The sequence below is a fragment of the Oncorhynchus nerka genome, linkage group LG18, assembly GCF_034236695.1.
Source record: "Oncorhynchus nerka isolate Pitt River linkage group LG18, Oner_Uvic_2.0, whole genome shotgun sequence".
Taxonomy (NCBI): Eukaryota; Metazoa; Chordata; class Actinopteri; order Salmoniformes; family Salmonidae; genus Oncorhynchus; species Oncorhynchus nerka.
The window spans coordinates 46507093-46533904 of NC_088413.1; the positions used below are offsets into that span (position 1 = coordinate 46507093).

The 26812-nt window shown below is 43.0% G+C and overlaps 2 protein-coding genes across 4 annotated transcripts in view; one reads left to right on the forward strand and one right to left on the reverse strand.

The window, feature by feature from the left end:
* Positions 1-26812, reverse strand: part of si:dkey-288a3.2 (protein phosphatase 1 regulatory subunit 37) — a 63419-nt gene that overhangs the window by 23483 nt on the left and 13124 nt on the right. For both annotated transcript variants that reach the window (XM_029687702.2, XM_029687701.2), the window contains exons 7-10: positions 24456-24611; positions 23900-24012; positions 4633-4774; positions 4372-4538 (exon numbers count right to left, since the gene is read on the reverse strand). In XM_029687702.2, the coding sequence (XP_029543562.1) occupies positions 4372-4538; positions 4633-4774; positions 23900-24012; positions 24456-24611 (578 nt within the window). The remainder of the gene's footprint in view (positions 1-4371; positions 4539-4632; positions 4775-23899; positions 24013-24455; positions 24612-26812) is intronic.
* Positions 11175-26812, forward strand: part of LOC115145973 (serine/threonine-protein kinase VRK1-like) — a 44376-nt gene continuing 28738 nt past the window's right edge. Inside the window, exons 1-3 of one of the 2 annotated variants that reach the window (XM_029687697.2) lie at positions 11175-11292; positions 15857-15977; positions 16185-16231. In XM_029687697.2, the coding sequence (XP_029543557.1) occupies positions 15863-15977; positions 16185-16231 (162 nt within the window). In that variant the 5' untranslated portion in view covers positions 11175-11292; positions 15857-15862. Of the gene's footprint in view, positions 11293-15452; positions 15978-16184; positions 16232-26812 lie in introns of those variants that run through there. The other variant, XM_029687698.2, reaches the window with a different exon arrangement.

The window sequence follows — 26812 nt, forward strand, 5'->3', positions numbered from 1 at the left end:
AGCACTTATTGCCAGTCCTGTCTGGTCCAGTGACGGTGGGTTTGTGCCCATAGGCGACGTTGTTGCCGGTAATGTCTGGTGAGGACCTGCCTTACAACAGGCCTACAAGCCCTCAGTCCAGCCTCTCTCAGCCTATTGCGGACAGTATGAGCACTGATGGAGGGATTGTGCGTTCCTGGTGTAACTTCGGCAGTTGTTTTTGTCATCCTGTACCTGTCCCGCAGGTGTGATGTTCGGATGTACCGATCCTGCGCAGGTGTTGTTACACGCAGTCTGGCCACTGTGAGGACGATCAGCTGTCCGTCCTGTCTCCCTGTAGCGCTTTCTTCGGCGTCTCACAGTACGGACATTGCAATTTATTGCCCTGGCGACATCTGCAGTCCTCATGCCTCCTTGCAGCATGCCTAAAGCACGTTCACGCAGATGAGCAAGGCATGGGCATCTTTCTTTTGGTGTTTTTCAGAGTCAGTAGAAAGGCCTCTTTTAGTGTCCTAAGTTTTCATAACTGTGACCTTAATTGCCTACTGTAAGCTGTTAGTGTCCTAACGACCGTTCCACAGGTGCATGTTCATTAAGTGTTTATGGTTCATTGAACAAGCATGGTAAACAGTGTTTAAACCCTTAACAATGAAGATCTGTGAAGTTATTTGGATTTTTACGAATTATCTTTGAAAGACAGGATCCTGAAAAAGGGACATTTCTTTTTATGCTGAGTTTATGTAGTTCATGACCTCATAATAACCATACACATATGGTATCATCTGGGGAGGAGGGAGCAGGAAAACATATAAGAGCTAATCAATTAACTAGAACACCCTCATGCCAGCCTTGAAAAGACCAAATGTGCACTTGAGTTTGTTTGCTCATGCATATTGCCACCCTCTTTCCCAACACCTCCTTTCTCCTCTCCATCTCCCTGTCTTCCAAACCAAAAAATCATCTCTCTGTACTTCCTGTGAACGTGTGGGTCACACCTCTGACTGCTGAGAAGTGTTGGAGAGGAGAGGAGGATCCATTAAAATTATAGCAAGATAGACCAAGTGTGACACATCAAAGGGCCCGGAAAGAGCTCCGAAACGGCGCAACGCAACCCCTGCTTCATACATACAGCACCCTCCCCCTCCTTCCTCCCCCCCCTAGAGCAGCAGGGGGAACAAAGGGATACGGCACACAGTACATGGTCAACAGAGACCCCCAGAAGACTACGACTGTGCAGTCTGCCTCTGTTCTGGCCCGTTCCCGGATCCCTCCCACACGGGCCCACTCCCCCCCTTCTCCACCTCCCCCCGGACACAAACACATCGTCCTCCCCGTGACTACACGTCCGATGATTACACTACCCCCCCACCCCAAAACACACACACACACGCTCAGAGGGGCTAATTAAGGCTTTAATATGCAAATGAGAGCAGCAGTAAATTACACAGCTGGCAAATATGCCTATTTTTCCCTGAAAATACATCAGGAGTGCAGCGAGCTACGAGTTTGTTGTTGTGTTTGTGTTTGAGAGACACTGGTTCATTTTCTGTTTGAGAGGCTCTATCCTCTGATGCACTTACTAGCAGCTCTAATGGTGATGGTTACAGTTGGAGTTCAGGAGTAGACGCCTTTGTGATTATAGCAATGTCCGAAAATGTGGTCAGAGTAGTCTTTTGATAGTTCTTGAGTTAGGGTAATATGCAGAAGTCAGAAGTCCTTGTTAAAGCCTCCATGCCTCTCTTATTGCAGCAATGCGGTGAAAAGCAGGGAGGGTCTGAATGGCAGTTCGCTCTCTGTGTGAGGGCCCCATCTCTGAGGCATCATCTCTGTGGTTCTGGGTGGGTCGGGTGGCGTAAGTCTGTGTCCCAAATGGCACCCTTTTCCTTATTTAGTGCACTACTTTTAACCAGGGCCCGTAGGAAATATGCCATGTGGGACGCGACCTCTGCTGTGGTCTCTGGAGCGCTGGGCTGGCTCTGCCTATGATGATGCAGCCCATCACCCCTCTGAGCCTGAACCTGAGTGCTGACTACATGCATGGACAGGTTGTCCCATCCCAGCCGTCAAACAACCAGCCACCGAGACTGACCAAGCCAAAGGAGAGGGGCCCCCAAAAAACATCTTCCCCAATGACTGCCTCCTCCTCCCTTTCTTACTGCACCCCTGTGTGATAAAGAGCCCCCCTAAAACAGCTCCCCAGAGACCCCCTCCACATCCTCCTCCCTTCACACCTGTACCCCTCTACCAATGCCCCAATGCCATCACACAAAGCAACAAAATAACTTTCCAACACACAGCATTCTAAAACAGCTTCCAAAAGGCTGTGTCCTCCACTCTGTATCATTTCTCCACAGAGGCCCAACTCAAGCAACCTTAGACTACAAGTAACCCCTGCTCTCCTAATTATCACTCTTTGTAGGGAACTACACCTTCACAATGACAACCTAGTCTACATATTCAACTTCCTCACTGTACCCCTCATCTGTAGGGCAGAGCCATTCTACATTTACATCATATGCTCTCATCCAGAGCAACTTATAGTAGTGAATGCATACATTTTCGCAGACTGGTCCCCCGTGGGAATCGAACCCAAAACCCTGATGTTTGCAAGCGCCATGCTCCACCAACTGAGCCACACGGGTTATGGACCAACAAACAAAATATCCACACATCAAACTAGCGATTAAGAGGCAGCTGCTAAATGTTGTCGGTGAAGAGGTGGCTGTGTCCAAAATGGCACCCTATTTCTTAAATAGCGCACAACATAGGGCAAAGGGTGACAATTTTGTACGCAGCCCATGTAGTTTGTTTATTAGGCAGGTTGATAAGCAGGATAAACAGTCTCTCTTCACCTTGCAGCCTTTCAGGCAGGGAAGCAGCAGCTCCAGATAACTACACGCTCTAAATGTTGCTTTTCATAAGGCTGCTGGCTCAATGAATATTTTAGATGGGTAAATAATTAATAATTAACAGCAAACAGGCCAATGATCAAATGGAGCAGTGTGGCAACAGACATGAAAAATCCGACGCTTGTAAACAAAGATGCAAAGGACCCAGATTTCCTCCCATCCCTCCGAGTCCCAGGCCCCGCCACCTTTTTGTCTTTTAAATATGCGCATCCACAATTGAACCACACACACACACATAGCCACACACGCACCACATACGGGCAGACCAACGGCATCACACGCCCACTCTTTTACAGACACACATACACTCCCACACACATACCCAGTCATTTTCCTTTAGAAAAATGACATTTTCACATTTCTTTGCGACCCGGGGAATACAGCGGGACTGAGTGAGGAACACTTGATCTGGCCCCCCGTTGCTTTCTGATGGAAAGATTTGCTTTTTAATACAATCGTCACTCTTCCCACCTGGATCAGCACGACCGCCAAGACAAATCCCAGCTGTGTGACTCCAAACCTTACGACGGCACAGCGCAAAAAAATATTCCTTATTACCATGCCTTAAACATCCCGGACTGAAACCACAGTAACTCCTGTCTCCACAACAGAAATGTTAATCATAAGGCTGTGTGTCTGATGCTAGGCATGAAATGCTTTTCTCCAACAAGGAATTTATTTCTGTCCCCATTAAAATTGATACAGTACCTGGTCTGGTATAGGTACACATTCACAGTATGCACAGTACGTTAACCTATCATCATTTCAAATAATAGCTTCCCATTTCCCCCCCACATAACCAGGCATATACTGTATATCCAGTTGACTTCTGTCACCGGGGAAGAAATGTAATAGAATTTGAATTAAAGGAGTAAACACCAAAATAAAACTGCAAACACTCAAATAAAACAGGTTTTAGAGCCCCATCCACACGAAGCCATTGGAGTTAATTTTAAAGTAAGAATTCCGTTCCTTGGAGATTTTAATTAATGCTTTAATATGCAAATAAGTTAGCTGAGATAAAATCATGACAAACAGATGGCAAGTGCGGGTAATTATTTTGTGAATCCAGCAGGGGCCTGTATTAAGGTAGTGGCAGAATAGTTCTCCTCAGGCCTTCACAGACACACACAGAGGAGAAAAAGGCAACACTGACATACCACCATGGATTACTTTTTAGTTGTCTTTATCTGACTTCCAATTGTGAACTTTAACATGACCAACCAACGACTGTGGATTAAAGAACTCATATTTAAGTTGTGGCAGCATCGTTCTCCTCAGCTCTGCGTCTCCTCAAGAGAGGACAAAAAGTCAACAACGCTGAAGACGTATCGCAACACTTAATCGCCATGGATGACTTTTTAGTGTCTGACTCTGGTCCTGGTCAAAAGTAGCGCACTATATAGGGAAAAGTTGCTATGATCAAAAGTACTGCTCTACATAGGGAATTGGGTACAATTTGAGATGCTTGAGACTGATGTACCTGTTCCTGTTTGGGTGTGTGGTCCAGGTCTAGTGAGGTGAGGCTGTGGTTGATTCGTAAGGCCAGAGAGAGGGCCATGAGACCTCCAGCCCTGACCTCGTTCTCACGCACGTCCAGGCGCTGGATCTGACGGCTCTCAGCTAGGAACTCAGCCAAAGCCACAGCACCTACACACACACACACACACACACACACACACACAGTGAAGAGCTAGCAAACACACAAAATAACATGAGTGACGACTGTGTTAAAGGTGAGTACCTTCACAAGTGAAGTGTGTGTGTTCCAGGCCTAGCTGCAAAAGTGAGTGGTTCATCATCAGAGATTCCCTCAGTGTGTGGATACCTCTGTTCTGCAGGTTATTCTCCCCCAGGTTCAATGTCTCCAGAGTCTTTAGGACAGGCTGGAACACAGCACAAACACAAGGCCACAGATCATACTCTGTGTGCGTCCCGAATTCTCTATATAGTGCACTGTTTGGCACATAGCCTATATCATCTACCTGAATATAACATCCAATAAAATATAACAATTCTGACATTCTTATAGAACAACAACTAGTGAAGCAGGGACAATAAATCTGCACATTCAACCTCATTTTTAGATATTTTGCAGCAAGTTGTTTATGGTGTTTATGAATCTGTTACAGGATGTTTAATCTCTTCTTCTCTTCTTGCTACAGTTCACTATAGTACTTACTATAGAATTATATAGTAAACTATAGTACAGTGAAGAATCCTATACTCCATGTTGTAGTATCCCTCGATTGTGTAGTGCTTACCGTAGAATTTTGTAGTATACTGGAGAATACCATACTACACGTTGTAGTTTCCTTGATCGTATAGTGCTTACTTTAGAATGTTGTAGTATACTGTGTAGAATACTATACATTATACAACGGGTGGGTCTAATCCTGAATGCTGATTGGTTAAAACCGCATTCCAGCCAGTGTCTTTTCCACAAGTTACCACCAGCTAAATCTATGACGTTAAAATGCCTATTTACTCTGTTCCATCTGGCTGCTCAATCCTCTGTCTCATCAGCCCAGCCAGGAAATGTATGAATCTTGATCTTCACTATAAAAATAATCTATACATCATCTCACATTTCTTTTAGACTAACATTTAGTTTTCAACAGAAGAGATTTGTGTAAACCTTGCTGTCTCTCTGACATTTGCAACATTGTTTCACTATTCAAATTCGATCTCCAGCTGTACCATAGTAATGAATGTCTCGGGAGTCTCGATGAGACAGACAGGCAGGAAATGTTTCTCACCCAATCGAAATCATGAATCAGCTGGCATCATTTTTATGGGTATATACAAAGAAATGTAAATTGAAGAAAGGTCAAATGAAACAAAGTACAGCTAATCTCTCCAGCTTCAGTTTGAAGTGATTGTGTTAGCTTTGTTGTTGGCTAACTCCTCTGAACAACAGTGTCCTGACGAGTGAGCACATGTTCTATGCCAGGGGAAATCGCGCCTCCTTAGCTCATTGTTATGGATGTATCCAAATAAATGTCATTAGAAAACAGCGTAACCCTTGCTTGCTTGCTAGCTAGGCAACTATGGCTAACAACTACGGCTAGCCAGAATAGCAGCAAAGTAGCTTCATTTGCAATTGTTTAAGAACGTTGCCCGCCAGTATGGCAATGTAACATTTAGAACAAATGACTGGGTCGTGTCCATAGATACAGAACAAAAAGACTGAATGACTGGGTCACGTCTTTAGCAACCGAACCGAAAGAAACAACGACCAGCCGGCTTGGGTATCAACCCAAGATTTGTTTTGGGACTATATCTTGTGGAAGGAGGAAATAGATAAATAAATAAATCAAAATAACATTCATGAAAATACGTCAATCATTATTTGAAGATGTTGGTAACCCGTTGTATAAAAGTGATAATGCCCTCAGGGCCAGTATTTGTAGGATATATTGCCCTAACACCTGTGTCAATATTTCCTCCAAACACCGGCTTGTCGGGCATTATCACTTATCTGTAGTACTTAATTGAGAATTTTCAGATTGGACTACTAGCTAGCTTTAACAATGCCATTTTGATTTGAACAGTATGTCCTTAGGGAGCTCATACCGGGGATTTCCTGAGGTTCCCACTAGATCGTGGTGTGCCAACTATAGAATTTTGTAGAATACTATACTCCACACTGTAGTATCCCTTGATTGATCGTCAAAATATATTTAAAAACACAATACAACCACAAACGTGGATACAATGCATTTAGAGATTTGTCGAGAACAAAGTCAATTAATTAAGTAATTAATTCCATTGTGGTCCTAGTTCAAATATTTTAGACATTTACAGCCAACCCCCCCCCAAAAAATACTAAAGTATACTATGGTCTAAATGTATATACACTATAGTATTCACTGTAGTGTTTTTGAAGACATGACTGTAGTAACACCTGCTGACTAGGGTTAGCTAAAATTGCAGAACCACCAGACAACGACAGTTACTGTCTAATGAGTGGATCACCTCAACCAGAACATACAGAACTAGATATAAAGAACAAGCAAAGTTGATTAAAACAGAGGATAGGTTTGTTTTTTAGAAACACATTAACAAGAGAACACCAAAATGACTTATATCTGTTACTTATACTAGATAGCTTTCTGAAATACAACAATACTTTCACAGCGATTCAGCTGACCAAGTTTCTTTTGAAATATGTATTACTGGTTGTCTGATAATTGTTGATTTAGACGACCAGTGATAGTGACAAACAATACTGTACTTCAGATTGTAGAAAAGACAGAACAGTTAACCACTGCATTTACATTAGTAATAGATATTTTAGAAATCACCTAATTAGAGGGTGCTGCCAATAAACTGCATCAACCTCAAACCAGAAAAGCCTCTCCAAACAAACCAATTGAAAACAAAAAGGACATTTCAGTGGCTTTATATAATGAACATCTTGAATGTTGTCACATGAATAAACTCACTGATAGTCAAACTCAACACATACCATTCATAATAGACCACACCAAACATTTTCTTCAAGACCGCAAGGTCACAAAACAGTTGCTCACAGAAATAAAAAGCAATGACGCCTCATCGTATCCCCCACCCCACCCTGCATGTCCTCCCCTAACAAGGGTGCACAGGGAAACACTGACTACAACTTTGGTTCCTGGCCTGTCACACAATATTCTTCTGTTACAATATTGTAACCGATTGAGGTTTAGGTGAGGGTTATGGGGATGCCCACCTACTGTGGGACTCCTGTTAAAGAGCAGGCGGAGGCAGAGATGCAGTTCAGTTTACTGGAGATGATACATGGCAGGGAATGATTGACATGAGACTCGTTTTGAATTGAGACTTGTCTGGATTTGTCTGGAGTATGGTTTACATAAAAGGAGATAGAGAAAGGTGTAAATAATAACAGGCAAAACCAGCAATGAACATACATAATTAATCAGCTGTTAATAGCAGCATTTAATGGGTAAAACTATTTAAATATAGCAGCAGTTAACAATGAATGGCCAGAAAGGGTTACAATAGCATGCAGCATGGTAGGCCGAAGCTATAGCAGGCTCATTTATCAATGGCTGTATAGCACGGCAAGCAAATAAACAATAAGGCTAGCAGAAGTAGAAAGTATAGCCATAAAGCAGGCCTAGTTAGCATAACAAAGACCATGCATAAAAAGTGCAACAATTATTAACATGTGGCCATTAACACAAGTATCAAAGAGAAAAGATCAATACACTCAAAATGGCTGTTTGAATGAGCTGTTAGCATTTTGCGGCCAATATCAACTCTACAAAACAAATAATGGCATGGGCGTCCTCGTCTTATCCTTTTTTGTAAGATAAAAGGCTTGTACTTCCATTTCAATTACACATACTGGTGGTTGTTGTTTGTTGTGCTCAACGACTCTGTCTGGGTGAAGGACCCGGATTGAAAGAAGGTGCCCTCGAACCTGCCCATACAGTAAATACCTTGCCATAAAGTTATATAGAGGTCACACCTGCCACAGAGCGCTCGCTGTCCTCACGTGACCATACAGATGGGTACACTATCAATAGATGTCTTACCTGTGGATCTAACAATGTAGTGTATCTACAGTACTGCCATGTGGCTTGCAATACACTGGCATTACGCGCAGACAACTACGGTTACGCATCAACGAGCACCGCAGTGCCATCTGAAGAAATGACCTGAAATTACCAGTGGCTAGACATTTTCAGGAGGCTAATCATGCTGTGACTGATCTTAAGTTCTGCCATTGACCATGTTTCTCAAGCTGCCACAATATGGATGAGCACCAGCAGTCCCCCCAAGCACTCTGAGATGTTTAGCCTACTTGAGTATTTTATATCTATTGCTTCTGATATTGTTTTGTAGCCTAGCCTTTTTCAAATTATATGTGACATTTGAATTGCCCGTTTCCTATATTCTTCTACATATTCCTTAATATGAATATTTATTGACTCCCTATTCTCCAGTATCTAATCAACTATACACTTGCACCTGTTGCGCTTGTTACGCACAGCAGGTGTGTCTCCTTAAGTACTTGTCTTCCTAATTTGTTTGTGCAGCACTGATGAAGGCATAAGGCTGAAACATATGCTTCATTTTTTGTTTTTTCCGCACCTTGCACTTTCACCTTTTGTTTTCTTTTGAGCATGGATAAAATTAAGTGCATTATTTTTTGAATCTCAGCCTCCTAGGGTTATGCCTTTTTCATGGTTTTCAGTGCTAGTAACTTTTGAACTATACAGATATTTTCTTCTCCCACACACCGGTCACCTTCCATTCTAGCCTGAGTGCAAACACTCATAGTGGTTTTCTAGAGGGCACACGTGACACGCATGCCCTCCCCCACATCCACGTCACAGAGCACAGTAACCAGCTTTACCAGTATAAATCATCAACAATCATCAGACAACCAATAATACATACCCAGATAGGGGCTTGCTCTACTCAATCATAAATACTTAGGACTTTAAGTCACATATCATCAAAGAGGATCATTTGAAATACCTACCATATTTATGATTGCCCGAGTGGAGCAAGCCACTATCTGGGTATGTATTACTGGTTGTCTGATAATTGTTGATTTATACTGGTAAACCCAAAAGGAACTGCCAGTTGGTTTTGAATCTTTGTACAGAATTCCTATCCCTTGATCATGACTCTCAGTTCCATTAAATTACACATAAGTCATTGGACGAAGGCACCTTCTGTACGGGGGAGTTTTGTTAAGAGTCCTTATTCTCAATCTAAACATTAACACATTTACATTTTACATTTACATTTAAGTCATTTAGCAGACGCTCTTATCCAGAGCGACTTACAAATTGGTGCTTTCCCCTTATGACATCCAGTGGAACAGCCACTTTACAATAGTGCATCTAGGTCTTTTAAGGGGGGGGGGGAAGGATTACTTTATCCTATCCTAGGTATTCCTTAAAGAGGTGGGGTTTCAGGTGTCTCCGGAAGCGTTGCTTGTAGTACGGTTTTGGAAGCATAAGGACCTTATCTTAAATATCATTGAGAAATCTTTTTTTTTTTTAAATAACAAAAGGTTAAATTGATACACATCTTATCAGGTTAGTATACCCACACAGCCATATCTCCATGTTACAGTGCTTGTTTTTACGGAAAACAGACAGAAGACGAGGCGACCGCATGTGATAATTAGCTCAAGCGTGTGACTGGGGAAGTGTAACGGAAGTGTAGTTTCGTTGGATTGAGGCGCCAATGGCTGTATGGATCTGTGCAAAAATTCTACAGTAAGTTTTCTTTTATATTTGAAGGATTCTTTCTCTCTGATGGAATATCGTGGGTGAAACTAATGGCTGAAAACTGTAGGGAAACAGCAGAATGCCGCTTAGAGTTTGAGAGCTACAATATTGATCTGTTGTCTTCGGTACTTGTAGTGCTAATGGACACGCTAATAATTGTTGCACTTTTTCTGAATTGCCTTTGATATGCTCATTACACTCACCCCCCAAATATGCTGGGTTAAAAACAATCGAATTTGGGTAAATATTGGACAGAACACACTTTTGATTATTTTGAATCAGCTAGTTGGAGGCATGGCTTTCAGATAGTTATTTTTGGCCACCCATGATGTCATTCCAGTTCATCTGTTTTGTTGTAATTGTCAACACATGTTAAGGTTGAGCACTGACACTTTTGTAGCTTTAATAAGGCTTACACAAGAGTATCAGTTCCTTAAAACCTCTCTGGGCAAGGGGGCAGTATTTTAACGTCCGGATGAAAAGCATGCCCAAAGTAAACGGCTTGCTAAGGCCTAGAAGCAAGGATATGCATATTATTGGTAGATTTGGATAGAAAACACTCTGAAGTTTGAATAATGTCTGTGCGTATAACAGAACTGATTTGGCAGGCGAAACACCGAGCACAATCCATCCAGGGAAAAAAATGTTTGAGCTCAATGTGTTTTCTATTAGGTTTCTATGGGAAGCTCTTTTTAATAGAAATATGCTTTCAGTTGCTATGGCTTCCACTAGATGTCAACAGTCTTTAGACATTGGTTGATGTTTTTCCTTTGAGAAATGAAGAAGTAGCCCTGTTCTTTCCATGTGTCACACAAAGGGACTCAAGTCTTTTGGAGCGCATGACCTGGAACGCGCTTCACTTTGTTTTGTCCGGTATTGAGCACAGTATTTCCCGTCTTAAATTTGATTGATTATTTAAGTTTTTGGATACATAAGTTTGGATTAGGAACGTTGTTTGAAATGTTTGGACCAAGTTTACAGGTAATTATTAGATACTTTGTAGACGAGTTGGAACCGGTGTATTTCTGAATCAAATGCGCCAAATAAATGGACATTTTGGGGATATAATGAAGGAATTTATCGAAGAAAAGGACCGTTTGTGATGTTTATGGACATTTTGGAGTGCCAACGGAAGAAGATCTTCAAAGGTAAGGCATGAATTATATCGTTATTTCTGATTTTTGTGTAGCACCTGCCTGGTTGAAATCTGATTTTCATGTGTTTGTATGGCGGGTGAATTCTTATTATGAGTATTTCTGTTTTTGAATTTGGCGCACTGTAATTTCACTGGATGTTGTCAAATCAATCCCGTTAACGGGATCCGAGCGGGAAGGGGGGTGAAGGGATCCCTAAGAGTTAAGTGCCTATGAACATCCAATGTTGGGATAGTTACCACTTTGTTATAATATTTAAATAATGTTAATTAAAAATGTGTGCGAAAATACTCTCATTGGTTGTGAAAGCCACGCCCCCCTTAAGCCACACCTCCAGTCTTATCTGACCCGGTGGATCATAGCTCAGCGACCCAATTACGCTTGTTACTTTTGTTTATTTTATATTTTGTTTGCTTGCCATGCTATGCTATGTAGCCATTGATAAATTAGCCCGCTATAGCTTCGGCCTACCATGCGGCATGCTATTGTACCCCCTTTCTAGCAATTCATTTTTAACTGCTGCTATACATTTATGCATAGCTTTACCCATTTATATGCCCATTTCATTTGAACATTGTCATTGATTATTGCCATTAACAGCCAATTAATTATGTATGTTCATTACTGTTTATGCCAGTTATTATCGGTGTCTCCTTTTAGATAAACCATATTCAATACAAAGCCAACCAAGTCTCAATTCAAGATGAGTCTCATGTCAACTGTCAATCATTCCCAGTCATGTATAATCTCCTGAATCTATAAAGACTCTTAAACTGAACTGCATCTCTGCCTCCACCTGCTCTTTAACAGGAGTCCCACAGTAGATGGGCATCACCATAACCCTCACCTAAACCTCAGTTACAATCTTGTAACTGAAGAATATTGTGTGACAGGCCAGGAACCAAAGTTTTGGTCCAGTGTTTCCCTGTGCACCCTTATTAGGGAGGACATGTAGGAAATGTATAAAATAACACCTTGGTCGCATTCAGATGAGAGGCCTCCTGAGTGGTGCAGTGGTCAAGTGTCAAAAGTGATTTGGTCATGTGTCAAAAGTGTGTGCAGAAGGGAAGAATATCATATAGCAGATGAAGGGAAATGCTGCAACTGTGGAGGTGAACATGCCTCTGAATTCTTGGCGGGCCCTGGAGAAGGAGGTGGCAAGGGTAAGTAGTGTCCATCGTGTTCCCAGAATGTTTTTTGACTTTTCTTATTCAATAACTCATCCAGCTGGTGGCGGTACAGCACCATTGACATTGAATGCCAACTGCCGTTAAACCCCATCGAAGAAGAAGAATTCAGGTGAGAGCTGTATACCTGGAAGGCCATTTGTGGTTGTGTAGGTTGTACGGTGCCGGTGCAATTTGTTTATTTTGTGACCATGCGGTCTTGAAGAAACGTTTGGGATGTGTTCTAATGTTCTGAATGGTATGTGTTGAGTTTGACCATCAGTGAGTTTATTCATGTGTGACAATATTCAAGGTGTTCATTATGTAAAGCCACCATTTTCAGTTGTTTTGTTTGGAGAGGCTTTGCTGGTTTGAGGTCCAGGCAGTTTATTGGCAGCGCCCTCCAATAAGTTGCCTTTGTAAAGTCATTTGTATTTCAAAAATATCTATTGTTTATGTATATGCAGTGGTTAACGGTTCTCTACCTTCAGAAGTACAGTATTGTTTGACACTGTTTTTGGTCATCTTGTTAAATTGTTCATCCTAATCTCTGATAGCCAAGCACTGCATTTCAGAAACCTATCCAGTGGAAGTAACAGATCTAAGTCATTTTGGTGAACTCTTGTTAATGTGTGTTATCTGTCAAACATGCAAATCTAATTGTCTAAGTCAGTGGTTCCCAAACTTTTTATAGTCCCGTAGCCCTTCAGACATTCAAACCTCCAGCTGCATACCCCCTCTAGCACCTGGGTCAGCGCACTCTCAGATGTTGTTTTTTGCCATCAAGCCTGCCACACACACATTATACAATACAATTATTAAACAAGAATGAGTGTGAGTTTTTGTCACAACCCAGCTCGTGGGAAGTTTGTGTCTTAACAGCACAATTTGCCAAGGCAGGATACTCTGAGCGCAGCCCAATCCAGAAATATGGCAGTGACTTCTGATTAAATTACATTTTCACAGAACCGCATCTTGTAATATTGATGAGGCTCTCTTGTTCAGATATCGGTAAGTGGACTGGAGGCAGGGCATGTAAGGGATAAAGAATCAAGTTGTTTGTGTCATCCGTTTTGGGAAAGTACCTGCGTAATTGCGCACTCAATCCACTCAGGTGCTTCACTATATCACATTTGACATTGTCCATAAGCTTCGGTTAATTTGCACACGAAAAATCATACAATGGTGGAAAGACCTGTGTGTTGTCCTTGTTAATGCAGACAGAGAAGAGCTCCAACGTATTAATCATAGCCTCAATTTTGTCCCACACATTTAATATAGTTGTGGAGAGTCCCTGTAATCCTAGATCCAGATCATTCAGTCGAGAAAAAACATGACCCAGATAGGCCAGTCCTGTGAGAAACTTGTCATCGTGCAAGCGGTCAGACAAGTGCAAATTATGGTCAGTAAAGAAAAATGTAAGCCCGTCTCTCAATTAAAAACAACGTGTCAATACTTTGCCCCTTGTAAAAGTGTTACATGGTCGCTGCCCATATCATTGCATAGTGCAGAAAATACACGAGAGTTCAGGGGCCTTGCTTTAACAAAGTTAATCATTGTCCAAAACAGTTTTCTTGCTGTCAGTCATTCCCTTGGCAGCAAGAGCCTCTCGGTAGATGCTGCAGTATACCCAAGTGGTGTCGGGAGCAACTTCTTGCACGCGCGTTACCACTCCACTATGTCACCCTGTCATAGATTTTGTGCCAACAGTACAGATACCAACACATCTTGACCACCAAAGTACATTTGATGTCACGAAGCTGTCCAGTACTTAAAAAATATCCTCACCTGTTGTCCTGGTTTACAGTGGTTTGCAGAAGAGGATGTCTTCCTTAATTGACCCCCCATAAACGTAACAGACATATACCAGGAGCTGTGCCAGGCCTGCCACATCTGTTGACTCATCCAGCTGTAACGCATATAATTCACTGGCTTGTATGCAAAGCAGTAATTGTTTCAAAACATTTCCTGCCATTTCACTGATGCGTTGTGAAACAGTGTTGTTTGATGAAGGCATTGTCTGTATATATTTTTTGGCCTTTCCCCCAGCGCTTGTCCCAGCCATATACGCGGTAGCAGGAATAATTAAGTCCTCCACAATAGTATGGGGCTTGCCTGTCCTAGCCACTCGGTAGCTCACCATATAAGACACTTCTAGACCCTTCTTATTAATGGTATCTGTTGCTTTTATACATGTCTTACTACTCGAAAGTTATCTTAATTCTCGCTCAAAAAATCTCCAGTGGCTTATTTTTCAAATTGGCATGTTTTGTTTCTAAATGTCTGCGCAAGAGTGACGGTTTCATCAAGTTGTGAGATAGTACTTTTGTACATATAACACACTGTGGTTGAGGAAAGGCACTACTCCCAATATAAGTGAACCCCAAATCAATGTAGTTCTCATCATATTTGCACCTCTTCGATGGTCCAACGTCCCTGTCTGTTGTTCGGTGCTTTCCCGGGTAAGGGGGCAGTAGCTCTGCGGCTGCATCTGATTCACAACTGTCAGTGTCCATGCTAGCTGGGCTAACAACACATGTTGAATTACTGATGCTAGCATTGGATGTGCTCGTGGAAGCAGAACAACTTGTGTTGTCGACAGGTGCAGGTGTAGTACAGCTGGTAGTACTGAATAGCAACAACGTTTGGCTACATACAGTGGCTTGCAAAAGTATTCACCCCCCTTGGCATTTTTCCTATTTTGTTGCCTTACAACCTGTAATTAAAATCGATTTTTACGGGGGTTGTATCATTTGACTTACACACCATGCCTACCACATTGAAGATGCTAAATATGTTTTATTGTGAAACAAACAAGACAAAAAACAGACAACTTGCTTGAGCATGCATAACTATTCACCCCCCCACCCCAAACTCAATACTTTGTAGAGCTGCCTTTTGCAGCAATTACAACTGCAAGTCTTTTGGGGTGTGTCTCTATAAGCTTGGCACATCTAGCCACTGGGATTTTTGCCCATTCTTCAAGGCAAAACTGCTCCAGCTCCTTTGGAGTTGGATGGGTTCCACTGGTGTACAGCAATCTTTAGGTCATACCACATATTCTCAATTGGATTGAGGTTTGGGCTTTAACTAGGCCATTCCAAGACATTTAAATGTTTCCCCTTAAACCACTCGAGTGTTGCTTTAGCAGTTTTCTTCGAGTCATTGTCCTGCTGGAAGGTGAACCTCCTTCCCAGTCTCCAATCTCTGTAAGACAAAAGAGGATTGCCTCAGGAATGTCCCTGTATTAAGCCATTATTCCATCCGATAGGGTTCTCGGGGTGATGAGAGGTGTTGGGTTTGCGCCAGACATAACGTTTTCCTTGATTGTGTGATGACTCTCCCGCTCTGTCTGCCGAATTCTTTCTCTTTGCTCTTGTTTTCCTTAATAGGATTTGATGGGCGGAACCAGGAGGGTCATCAGCGAAATGGGACACACTTGGGCTCGGGTGTGTCCCGGGATAAATACACCTCTTCCCCATTTATTGAGGAGACTCTCCATGCAAACACACGGTTAGATTTTGGTTGTGGCATTTTTATGGCCATTTTGTGTGTTTGCTTTAGCACCTTTCCACACCCCTCATTATCACATTTATGCACGCAACCACTCACTTACATTACTGACTACAGACACTGTTGTTAATTGTATTTATGTTACTTCAGTTAATAAATATATTTTTGTTATTCCTTATCTCCACGTTGTCTCCCTTTTTGTTACAGACTTTGAGCCGGTTCATGACAAGTGGGGGCTTGTCCGGGATCATAAGGTTGGTTCCTAGACATTTTGGCGTATAGAACTTTGTTGCATTATGAAGGACTAGTATTAGTGTCGTTGGGCGCTGTATGTGTGTTGTGTTTGGGAGAAAATGTGGAGTTAATGTTTGAGAACTCTGTAGGTGCTTTGTTTGCAACTTTTGTTACAGCTTTTGAGTTGTAATGTTTGGTAGGCCCCGTGTTGGTTGCCTTTAATTGTTAGGTAAACTTGCCACTGCGGTGGATAGTTTGTTGTGTTCTGTGTTGGAGAGAGTACATTGTTTAGTTTCTAGAACCCTGCCCAGGCTGGAAACTCTTGGTCTACTTGCTGTTGGGACATCGGTCCGAGGAGGTGAGTACAATCGGCTCTGTACCTCAGTGGGTGATTTGGGTAGGGTAGTGACACGTGCTACCCGGAGCTATAGCCTTTCTTTTTCCCCTGTTAGACTTAGCGAAGTGTTTCACTTTGGAATACTTTGAGCATGGTTATTTTGTTTGTTATTTTTGTGTGGTGTCCATGGACTGAGCAGTTGTCTCGGGGACACATCCGTGGCTTGGGGAAATCTGCCAGCGTGCTGGGTATTTTTTTCCCTTGCCAGCGGGCTACAGTGTGTAATTTTCCACTGCAAATCCTCATGAAGACTAGGGTTGAGTTATTGTAGGTTTTAGGGAAGCTCCATATATATCTAATCTCTCTTCTGTGGTGCACAGGGTGATTGTCATTTAGTGTGATTGTCATTTCTCTTGTGGTCCGGTCTGGTGTGCTCAGCAGAGGGGAAAAGCAAGATAAAAAAAAGAATTATTTACTTGTGACTATGGCGTCTTACGTAGATGAGTTCATTCACTTTCCATCAGAGAAACTGTTAGTACATAATTCTAAAGAACAGCTGTTGAAGGTCACTGAACACTACAAGGTTGAAATGACTGATGAACTAAAAAATTATGTTAGGTTGATATTGAAAGCCAATCTGATGGGGAGTGGTATTCTTGAAGTTACCACTTGGGCAGCCTCTGCCGAGGATTCGCCTTCTCCCTGTTTCGTTACAATGGCCGCCCCATCTGTTAGACCTAGTGGTCTGTCCTTTGAAGAACAGAAATAACGGCTTCTGTTACAACTTAGAACATGATCGTGAGAAGCTAGAGCATGATCATGTAAAGTAGGAAAAGGGATTGTAATTTAAACAGCATTTGAAGCGTGCTAAAATCAAGCTGCAACAAGAGCGGTTAGAGTTGGTTATAGGGAAGGAAAGATCTCGGGCGAGTTTGCTCTGGGAAGTTGACCCAGATTTACCTAGGGGTCGCTCCTCTTTCAGTCGTGCCCCAGACACATTTTATACTGTTGGGAACTTTAAAAAACTAAAAATTTAATGAGAAGGACCCTGAGACATTCTTTTAGTTGTTTGATCGTGTTGCTGATGCTAGGATTTGGCCTGATTCTGATAGCACTTTAATGTTGCAGTGTGTGTTGACTGGTAAAGCACAGGAAGCATATTCAGCTCTTAGTGTAGCCGACAATGTCATTTATGATAAGGTTAATATGGCTGTGTTCCAGATTTACGAATTGGTTCCTGAGGCTTTACCGCCAACGATTTAGAACTTTAAAAAAAGCGATGATCAACAGACTCATTTTGAGTTTGCGCTTGAGTTATCTTCACAGTTAAATCGATGGTGTTCCGCCTCTGCAGTTATGACATTCCAAGGGCTGTGTGATCTGATTATGCTAGAACAATAAGGACACAATCCCTGATCGTATAGCCACGCACATTAACGAACAAAAAGTAAAGACTGTCGCTGAAGCTGCGGTTTTGGACGAGTATGTTTTGACTCACAAAAGAGTCTTTGCAGAGCCCCGTATTCGGAGTGAGTGCGGAAGTTCAGAAAGATTTGGGCCTCGCTCAACGAGATACTCTCGTTCACGGGCAGAGTTTCATTCAACTAGGGTTGAGCCTGAATCCCGTGGTAAAGCTGACTTTGGTCAAGAGTGTCACTACTGTCAAGGTTCAAGTAATTGGAAAAACGAATGTCCGGTTCTCATGGCTAAGGGTAAATTCAATACTTGTGCTTACATTAAATCTAAGCCTATGGCTTTAGCAGTGGCTGTCCCACATCAGTTCACTCCTGACACACTCTCTCATGCCCAGGGGCATGTGAAACTCCATATTAACCCAGACTATTTACCTTTCATTACGGAGGGTTTTGTGCCTATGTTAGGAAGTAACGACCTAGTGCCAGTGAAGATCCTGAGAGACACAGGTGCCTCTGAGTCGTTTGTGTTGGAGTCTGCGTTTACCCTTCTCTGCTGAGACTGATTTGGGGAATAGTGTTCTAATTAGGGGAATAGGTTTGAACACTCTGTCAGTTCGCTTGCATAAACTGATGTTGGATTGTGGACTGGTGAAAGGTGAGGTTGTTGTGGGGGTGCGTCCTTCGTTGCCTACTGAGGGTATCAACATTATCCCTGGGAATAACTTGGCTGGTGAGCGTGTATGGCCTGTCGTGTTTCCATCTCTAGTGGTTTCCGCTAAGCCGTCATTTGCAGGGATTCCTGATGAGAGTGTGCAGAGTTTCCCCAGAGGTGTTCTCTGCGTGTGCAGTGATGCGTTCCATGAGCAGTGGCGACCTGGTCACTGGGCCGGCTAACGAGAATGGCACAAAGAAATCTGTCACTACTTTCCCTGTTATCCCGTTATCTGTACCCCGCTCAGATCTAATCAAGGAGCAACGGGCTGACCCCACATTAGAAGAGTTGCGTGACCAAATTGTGCCTGTGGAAAAGTTGGGAGATGTCGACCATGGCTATTTTCTCCAAGAGGATGTCCTGATGAGAAAGTGGGTGTCTCATGGTAGTTGTTTTGTGGGGGAGGCGATTAGTCAGGTTGTTGTACCAGCTAAGCTTCATGAGTTGGTGTTTACAACTTCTCACAATGACGTTGCTGGACATATGGGTGTGAGGAAAACCTACAATCGCATACTAAGACATTTATTTTGGCCTAGATTAAAGAGGGATGTTTCTGAGTTCATCAAATCTTGTCACACCTGTCAATTAACTGGTGAACCTAATCAAGCTATTAAGCCAGTACCACTGTTTCCTATTCCTGAACTCAGCCAACCTTTTGAGTATCTGATTATTGACTGTGTTGGTCCTCTGCCTCATTCTAAAAAGGGTAGTTCACTGTGATGTGTCAGACCACTAGGTCTCCTGCTGCCTGTTCTCTCCAGTGTATCACGACTAAGTCTGTGCTAAAAAGCTTTGACTCAGTTTATCTTACTGTTTGGAATCCCTAAGGTCATTCAGAGTGATCAAGGATCTAATTTCCCCTCTAATCTGTTTGGTCAGATTCTCCAACAGCTCCATATTAAACACAATTTGTCTAGCGCCTATCATGCGCAGAGTCAAGGAGCGCTGGAATGTTTCCATCAAACATTTAAGTCTTTGTTGAGAGCTTATTGTACTGAGATGGATGAGGATTGGGAGGAGGGGTTGCCTTGGTTACTGGTAGCCGCTAGGGAGGTTTCACAGGAGAGCACGGGTTTCAGTCCAAATTACCTTGTGTTTGGACATAGGGTGCATGGACTTCTATCTATTCTTGCTCTGCTGCCAATTGTTGGTTCTCCTTTTCAAGCCAAGTTTCAAGGTTCAAATACAGTTGTGCGCCAGTGCACTGACCGCAACTATCTAGTTGGCGCTCCAGAACGGAGAAAAGCACACAAACTGTGCCATGTAAATCTGTTAAAACTCTATGTATGTTCCTCTGAGGCTGAACAGTGAGAGTCTACAGAGGATGGTAAACCTGTTCTTTTGGCCGATACCGTTATTTCGCTGGGTTCTTGTCATTCTAGGTCCGTGCATGGGGAGGAAGATGTTCCTGGTCTCAACGATTGCATACTGCAGGGTAGATTGAAAAATTCAGAGACACTAGATGTTTTAGACAGCCTTCTCGCTCATCTACCTGTTGATGGGTGGGAAGAGATGGTCGGTCTGATTCAGAGATTTCCAGGTTTGTTTTCTGATACACCTACACGTACAAACTTAATAAAACACGATATTGACGTTGGGGATGCTGACCCCATTCATCAGCGGTTCTATAGAGTTTCTTCAGAGAAACTGCGTTGTCTGGATGCTGAGGTCAGGTACATGCTGGAGAGTGATATAGCAGAGCCTCTTTCTCCAGTTGGGCTTCTCCCTGTATCTTGGTCAGTAAACTGGATGGGACAAACAGATTTTGTACGGACTACCACAAGGTAAGCAGTGTCACTAAGCCAGATTAATTTCCTCTTCCCCGGGTGGAGGACTGCGTTTATCAAGTCGGAGCAGCTAAGTTTGTGAGCTAATTTGACCTGTTAAAGGGCTATTGGCAGGTGCCACTGACAAGTAGGGCTCGTGAAATCTCTGCCTTTATTACACCTTCTGATCTGTACTTCTATTTGATTACGAGTTTCGGCCAGCGTAATGAACCTGCCACTTTTCAGAGACTTATGAACAGGGTTGTCTCCGGTCTGGCCGGGTGCGCTGTTTATCTGGATGATGTAGTGATATATGAAGATACTTGGGAGGAACATCTGTCCCGTATTCAAGCCTTGTTCGACCGCCTAGCTGCGGGTCGCCTCACGATCAATCTGGCAAAGTGCGAGTTTGCTCAGGCGACCGTTACATACGTTGGAAAGGTGGTTGGGCAGAGTGAAGTGTGTCCTGTTCAGGCTAAGGTTGTAGCTATTGATGCTTTTCCCACCACCAACGACTAAAACGGAACTGATGCGTTTCTTGGGATGATTGGTTATTACCATCGTTTTTATAGGAACTTCTCTACTGTGGTCGCGCCCTTGACAGATTTGCTGAAATCTAAGACTTTTCATAACGTCATCCCACAAAGATACCTGCCCTGTCCAGTAGCCTACACTCTCTGTTTACTGACAGCTGGAACTGCAATGTCACCCTCTTCCATGGCTGTTATCTACAAATGCATTTGGAGACTGTTTATAATTTACAATGATTACATCAAGATAGCTAGCTAATGGGAAGTTAGCTAGCTGATGACATTTTAATTCACTTAGCTAAACAGTGTGTCAAGCTAGCTAGCTAGCAACTCAGTTGAGATAGCCTACAAAGTGGCCTACTGTAGCCAGCCAGCTAGCTAATAATACATTATCATTTAAAAACATGTATTTACTTACTTGAATAGGTTTTCCCACTGGCTCAAAAAAATTAAATAATGGACAATATTCACAATATTTTTGGTCGTAGCAAAGTGCCGCCAGCAGCCATGTGGATGAATGGAGGGAAAAAAACAATTTAGTAAAAAAAAGGGTTTCCCACCAGAGCGGTATTGACCATGTTGTGACGTTTGACTTTACCAGCGTAATCCACTTTCAATTTCACTAAATATAAATCGCATAACTGTGGGAGACAGTTATAACTTGAAAACTAGCACTTAAAACTAGCATAGGCAACAACTACCCGGACGGTAAACAGTGGTGCACATAACACACAGCACCACTTCTACGGGTGTGTGGGGAGAGGGTTCTTGAAATGTCACATCCAATCAAAATTTTGCCGTTGGGAGCCAGCGGGCCATTCAAAATGTTTTTGCAAAACAAATTTTCCAGACCTCCAAGAGAGGCGTGACCATGACGTGATTCTGGAGGTATGGCATCGTGAGACTACTGTCGTGTTTTTTCAGATATGTCTGTTCAGTATTTACTGGAAACACTGCAGTATACTACAGTCATGTCAGCAAAAACACTACAGTATACTACGGTCATATCCGCAATAACAGGAATACTATAGTATACTATAGTCAGAGTGAGGAGCAATACATCAGTGTACCTCATTGCCACCCCCGTTCCACTCCTTTGGTCACCCGGCTGAGGAGGTAATGAATGAACGCGAGGGTGGAAAGATGCTGGCAACAGCAGACCTGAGGAAGTGCGTCTTCACAGTTAATTTGTACAGTGGTGACTACAAACACACTCAAGAGCCCCTCACTGTGTGTGTGTGGCACACTCAAGAGGCCCTTGCTGTGTCTGTGCTAATGCCAGCTCAGAGATGTGCAGAGGGGAGAGGGATACACAGAGGCACGACACGTCGATGGACGACTGAAACCTTTCCCAGAGAGAGGAGATGCTTGAAGGGGAACGCAGGGGATAATAGCGACCAATTAAAGACTTGACTGGTTGTTTGAGGGTTTGAGTCAAGCATGGATGAGGCCTGTCGCATGTAAACCACTGTAGGTTTGGAGAAGAGAGCTTTGGGGAAAACACAATACAGGGCTTCAGTTAAAACCAAAAATTCTAAGACAGATTTTGAGGTTTCAGATGACAAAACAAATGAATTAAGCAGAGTGAACACCCAGAACTATAAATTGTGAAGATGTAGTCCAGCCATACTCAACAGGCGGACCGCGGTTCGAATCTGGACCCAGAATGGGGTTGATATGGACCGCAGGTCCCAACTTAAAAACAACTTTTTTTAACAACTCAGTCGGGCTTTCAATTTAATGTTATTGAGAGTTGTACTAGTAGAATGTACAAGGTGCAATTTTTAAATGTTGTAGTGCATGGCAGCTTTCCTCTTATGTCATTAAGACATTACTTTAGAGAGCTATTTATAATCTATGTATAACTAGCCCATGTTAGTTAGGCTAACCAGCTAACTTACCCATCTAAATCTTGTAGTTATCAAGGCCACCTTTGATTCCCATTGATTTTGTTGAGTCGCTCAGGTATCATATGAACACACATAAGACATGGAAAAATGTGTAGAATTGAAAGAAATTTACTTAAAAACGGTAAAAGAAATCATTCCGCCAAAAAGAGAGGTGTAAAAAGTTTGGGTCGTGAGGTGATGGTTTGCCGATAAATGACAAAATCCATCAGAACAGTTGTCAGATAGGACATTTGTGTGAACGGACCTTCTGAAAAAGTAGTTGAGTATCCTTGACCAAGTCCATTAAGTCGCAAAAAATGACCAAAAAATGCCTAAAAAGAGGAACTAAAACCGGAGTACCTATACCAATAACAAATATAAAACTCACAGAAAAAGGGAGTTATACTGTATAGTGATTTGTCACTACACTAAATGTGTGTTCTGGATAACATTACAACCCAATTACATTCTGTGACACCAATGTGTTTCCTTGTCCGACCCAAATAACCCGCTCTCACTCTGTTCTCTTTCAACAGAGACAGCCCAGAGGACAAAAGGAAAAGAGAAATACAACAAACGAGAAAGGTTAATAACAGCTTTTCCTGTGTCATATTTGACAAGACCAGCCATTGGCCTAATTATCGTCATTATGGTTTGCCAAGACTTCTACTTCTCCTTCTTAGTGGCTGGCAGCATGATAGCCACTTCTAAACGCATATCTATTATTTAATCAAACTGTTGGTGGTGGCAGAACGGAGAGAGAGGGGCACTTTATTTTTGGCCTGGGTGAGTTCTATTTGAATATGCCAGTGGGCCAAGGCTTTTAATGTATACCCTTTTGATTTCCAAGTCGCCACCACTCAAATGACAAAGGTGCAGTTTATGTTGCCAAAGGGAAAGGCTAAATCTGAGTCAAAGGCTAAGGCTGGGGTTGAGCTAAATGGTAATCCAGGATCAACACAGCGAAAAATACAATCAGGATCAACACAGCTAATTTATGATACAGGATCAACATAAGAAAGTAACATGTGTTCCTCACCAGAACTTTGGCTAGATGGACCAGTCCATTGTTAGTGATCTGGTTGTTCCATAGAATCAGAACCTTCAGTCCATCTGTCTGAACTCTCAGACCTTCACAGATCTCCTCCAGTCCTGCACAAGACCAGAAAAGAGAAATGAAACACTTAAGACTACAGTGCACTAGGCTAGTCATACAGGGCTTACATAAATGACAAGGGGAATTAAACAATTTGCTGCTACCTCAATCTCTGTGAGTGATAACAGAGTGAAAATGGTCCTGTTCTTTGACCAGGACCGTCACCTGAGTCTGTTATGGTGTTGTTGCTGAGGTCCAGGATAGTGATGGTACTGTTCACAGGAGCTTGGTTGCACCTTAATTGGGGAGAACGGGCTCGTGGTAATGGCTGGAGTGGAATAAGTGGAATGGTATCAAATACATCAAACACATGGTTTCCATGTGTTTGATGCCATTCCATTCGCTCAGTTCCAGCCATTATTATAAGCCGTCCTCCCTCCAGCAGCCTCCACTGGTACTGTTGTATCTGTTTCATACAGAATATGTTCTTTAAGTGCACCTGAGTTTGCTATGGTGTTGTTGCTGAGGTCCAGAGTAGTGATTGAGCTGTTGTATCTGAGCAGGTCTCCTAACTGCATAGAGTCCTGTTCGCTGTTCAGATTATTGTTGGACAGGTACAGCTCCCGGAGCGCTCTGTTGCTCTTCAGAGCAGCCACTATGGACAAAGAAACCAAAGCAATATTACTTTTTAAGTAAAGTTTGGTTTGATGGTAAAGAATCATGCTAGTCTAATAAATAACCTACTTTAGCTTAAGAACGTTTGAGACTAAACCATTGTATTTATAGTATGTCTCGAGTCAACCAGCGTTTCTCAAAAGCACAAATCTCCCATTATTTCGACCAAAAATATTTCAAAGCATAATTTTACTGCACACTATCTCTCAGTGAATTGTACAGTGAAGTGTGTGCGCGTGTGTGCATTGGTGGGTTGTCACGCAGCCCAGCCTTAGCGGATCGATGCAGTAGATTTGATCAGGCCCTTTGGGCTGCATGTGGAATGCCAACATTGTCATCATGCACAGTGGGAACCAAATGGAGGGATCGCTGGATTGATCTGGACGACTCCACGGCGTGCGGCCCGTCGAGCGCCACAATCAGGGCCCCTTCGATCGAAGGCAATGATCCACAGCTGGGCCCCCCGCAGAGAAGGATGGAAAGGAACGGGGGAGGACAGGGGGGTAGGCAGGGGCGACGAGGCTGGATGCACGGCCCAAAAATATCAAAAGGATCCAGGAGGGTTTAAAGAGATAGGGTCTCTGTCTCAGTGGTGAGAAGGAAGAGCATGTATGTGTATGTGCCTGTCTCTTCCTCTGGCTCATTTACAGATTTACAGGTCATTGTCTCCTCCCTGATCACTAGAGTACACCGGCCCAGCCCCCTGCTGCTCACAGAAGAGGAACACCTCCCTCGGTCGTCACGGTTACGTCCCAGAGATGAAACACCAGCCAATCAATGAAGGTCACCGTCCAAGGACAGCAGGACCAAAGCCATCACCATGGAGCCGTAGGGTGTGACATTGGTGAAAGCTTTCATCTTAACCTTAAGCTGTACTTGGCTAAAGGCTCAGTGGTAAAAAATATTTTTAAAAACAAATGAGTAAATTACAGAAATATGATTGAAGTAAATGTTATAATACCCCTCAACATAATTTTTTTTTTTTACAAGTTAAGGTATTTGTATATCTTGCTCCTGACCAAGGTAATATTATTGTCAGGGAAAGTCCAGTCCTATTGGAAGTCCACTGCTGTGTGCTGGAGGGCAGTGTTGGCCTCTTGTGCCTGGGTGCAGTGGTACGGACACAGTGTAGCACATGGATGTCAAACATACTGCTCCGGCCTGCGAGCCTATTCAATCCAGCCTGTGGCTGCTGTGAGTAAAAAATGTACTGTACAGTGCAAAAGTTTTAAGCAGGTGTGAAAAAATGCTGCAAAGTCAGGGATTTTGTAGGCCTATAGTCAGGTGTATGATTAAACAATTATACCAAACAGCTGCAAATAATCATCAATTCAATATGTAGGTTGAAACACAATCATTAACTGAAACAGAAACAGCTGTGTAGGAGGAATAAAACTCAGCTAACAAGGTGAGGTTGCTGAAGACCGTTCACTGTCAAAAGTCATACACCATGGCAAGACTGAGCACGGCAACAAGACACAATGTAGTTGTACTGCATCTGCAAGGTCTCTCCCATGCAGAAATGTACAGGCAGACAGGGGCTTCCAGATGTGCTCTCCAAACTCTTTTGCAGAAGCAAAGAAACGGGCAACGTTGAGGACCGTAGACGCAGTGGTCGGCCAAGGAAACGTACTGCAGCAGATGAAAGACACATCATGCTTCCTTCCCTTCTAAATCAGAAGATGTCCAGCAGTGCCATCAGCTCAGAATTGGCAGAAAACAGTGGGACCTTGGCACAGCCATCTACTGTCCGGAGAAGTCTGGTCAGAAGTTGTTGTCATGGAAGGCTCGCGGCCAAAGAGCCATACCTCTGACGTGGAAACAAGGCCAAGCGACTCAACTATGCATGAAAACACAGGAACTGGGGTGCAGAAAAATGGCTGCAGGTGCTCTGAACTGATGAGTCAATTGAAATATTTGGCTGTAGCAGAAGGCAGTTTGTTCACCGGGGGGCTGGAGAGCGGTACACGAATGAGTATCTGCAGGCAACAGTGAAGCACTCCTTGCACGTTTGCGGCTGCATTTCTGCAAATGGAGTTGTGGATTTGGTTAGAATTAATGGTCTCCTCAATGCTGAGAAGTACAGGCAGATAGTTATCCATCATGTAATACCATCAGGAAGGCATCTGATTGGCCCCAAATATATTCTGCAGCATGACAACGACCCCAAACACACTGCAA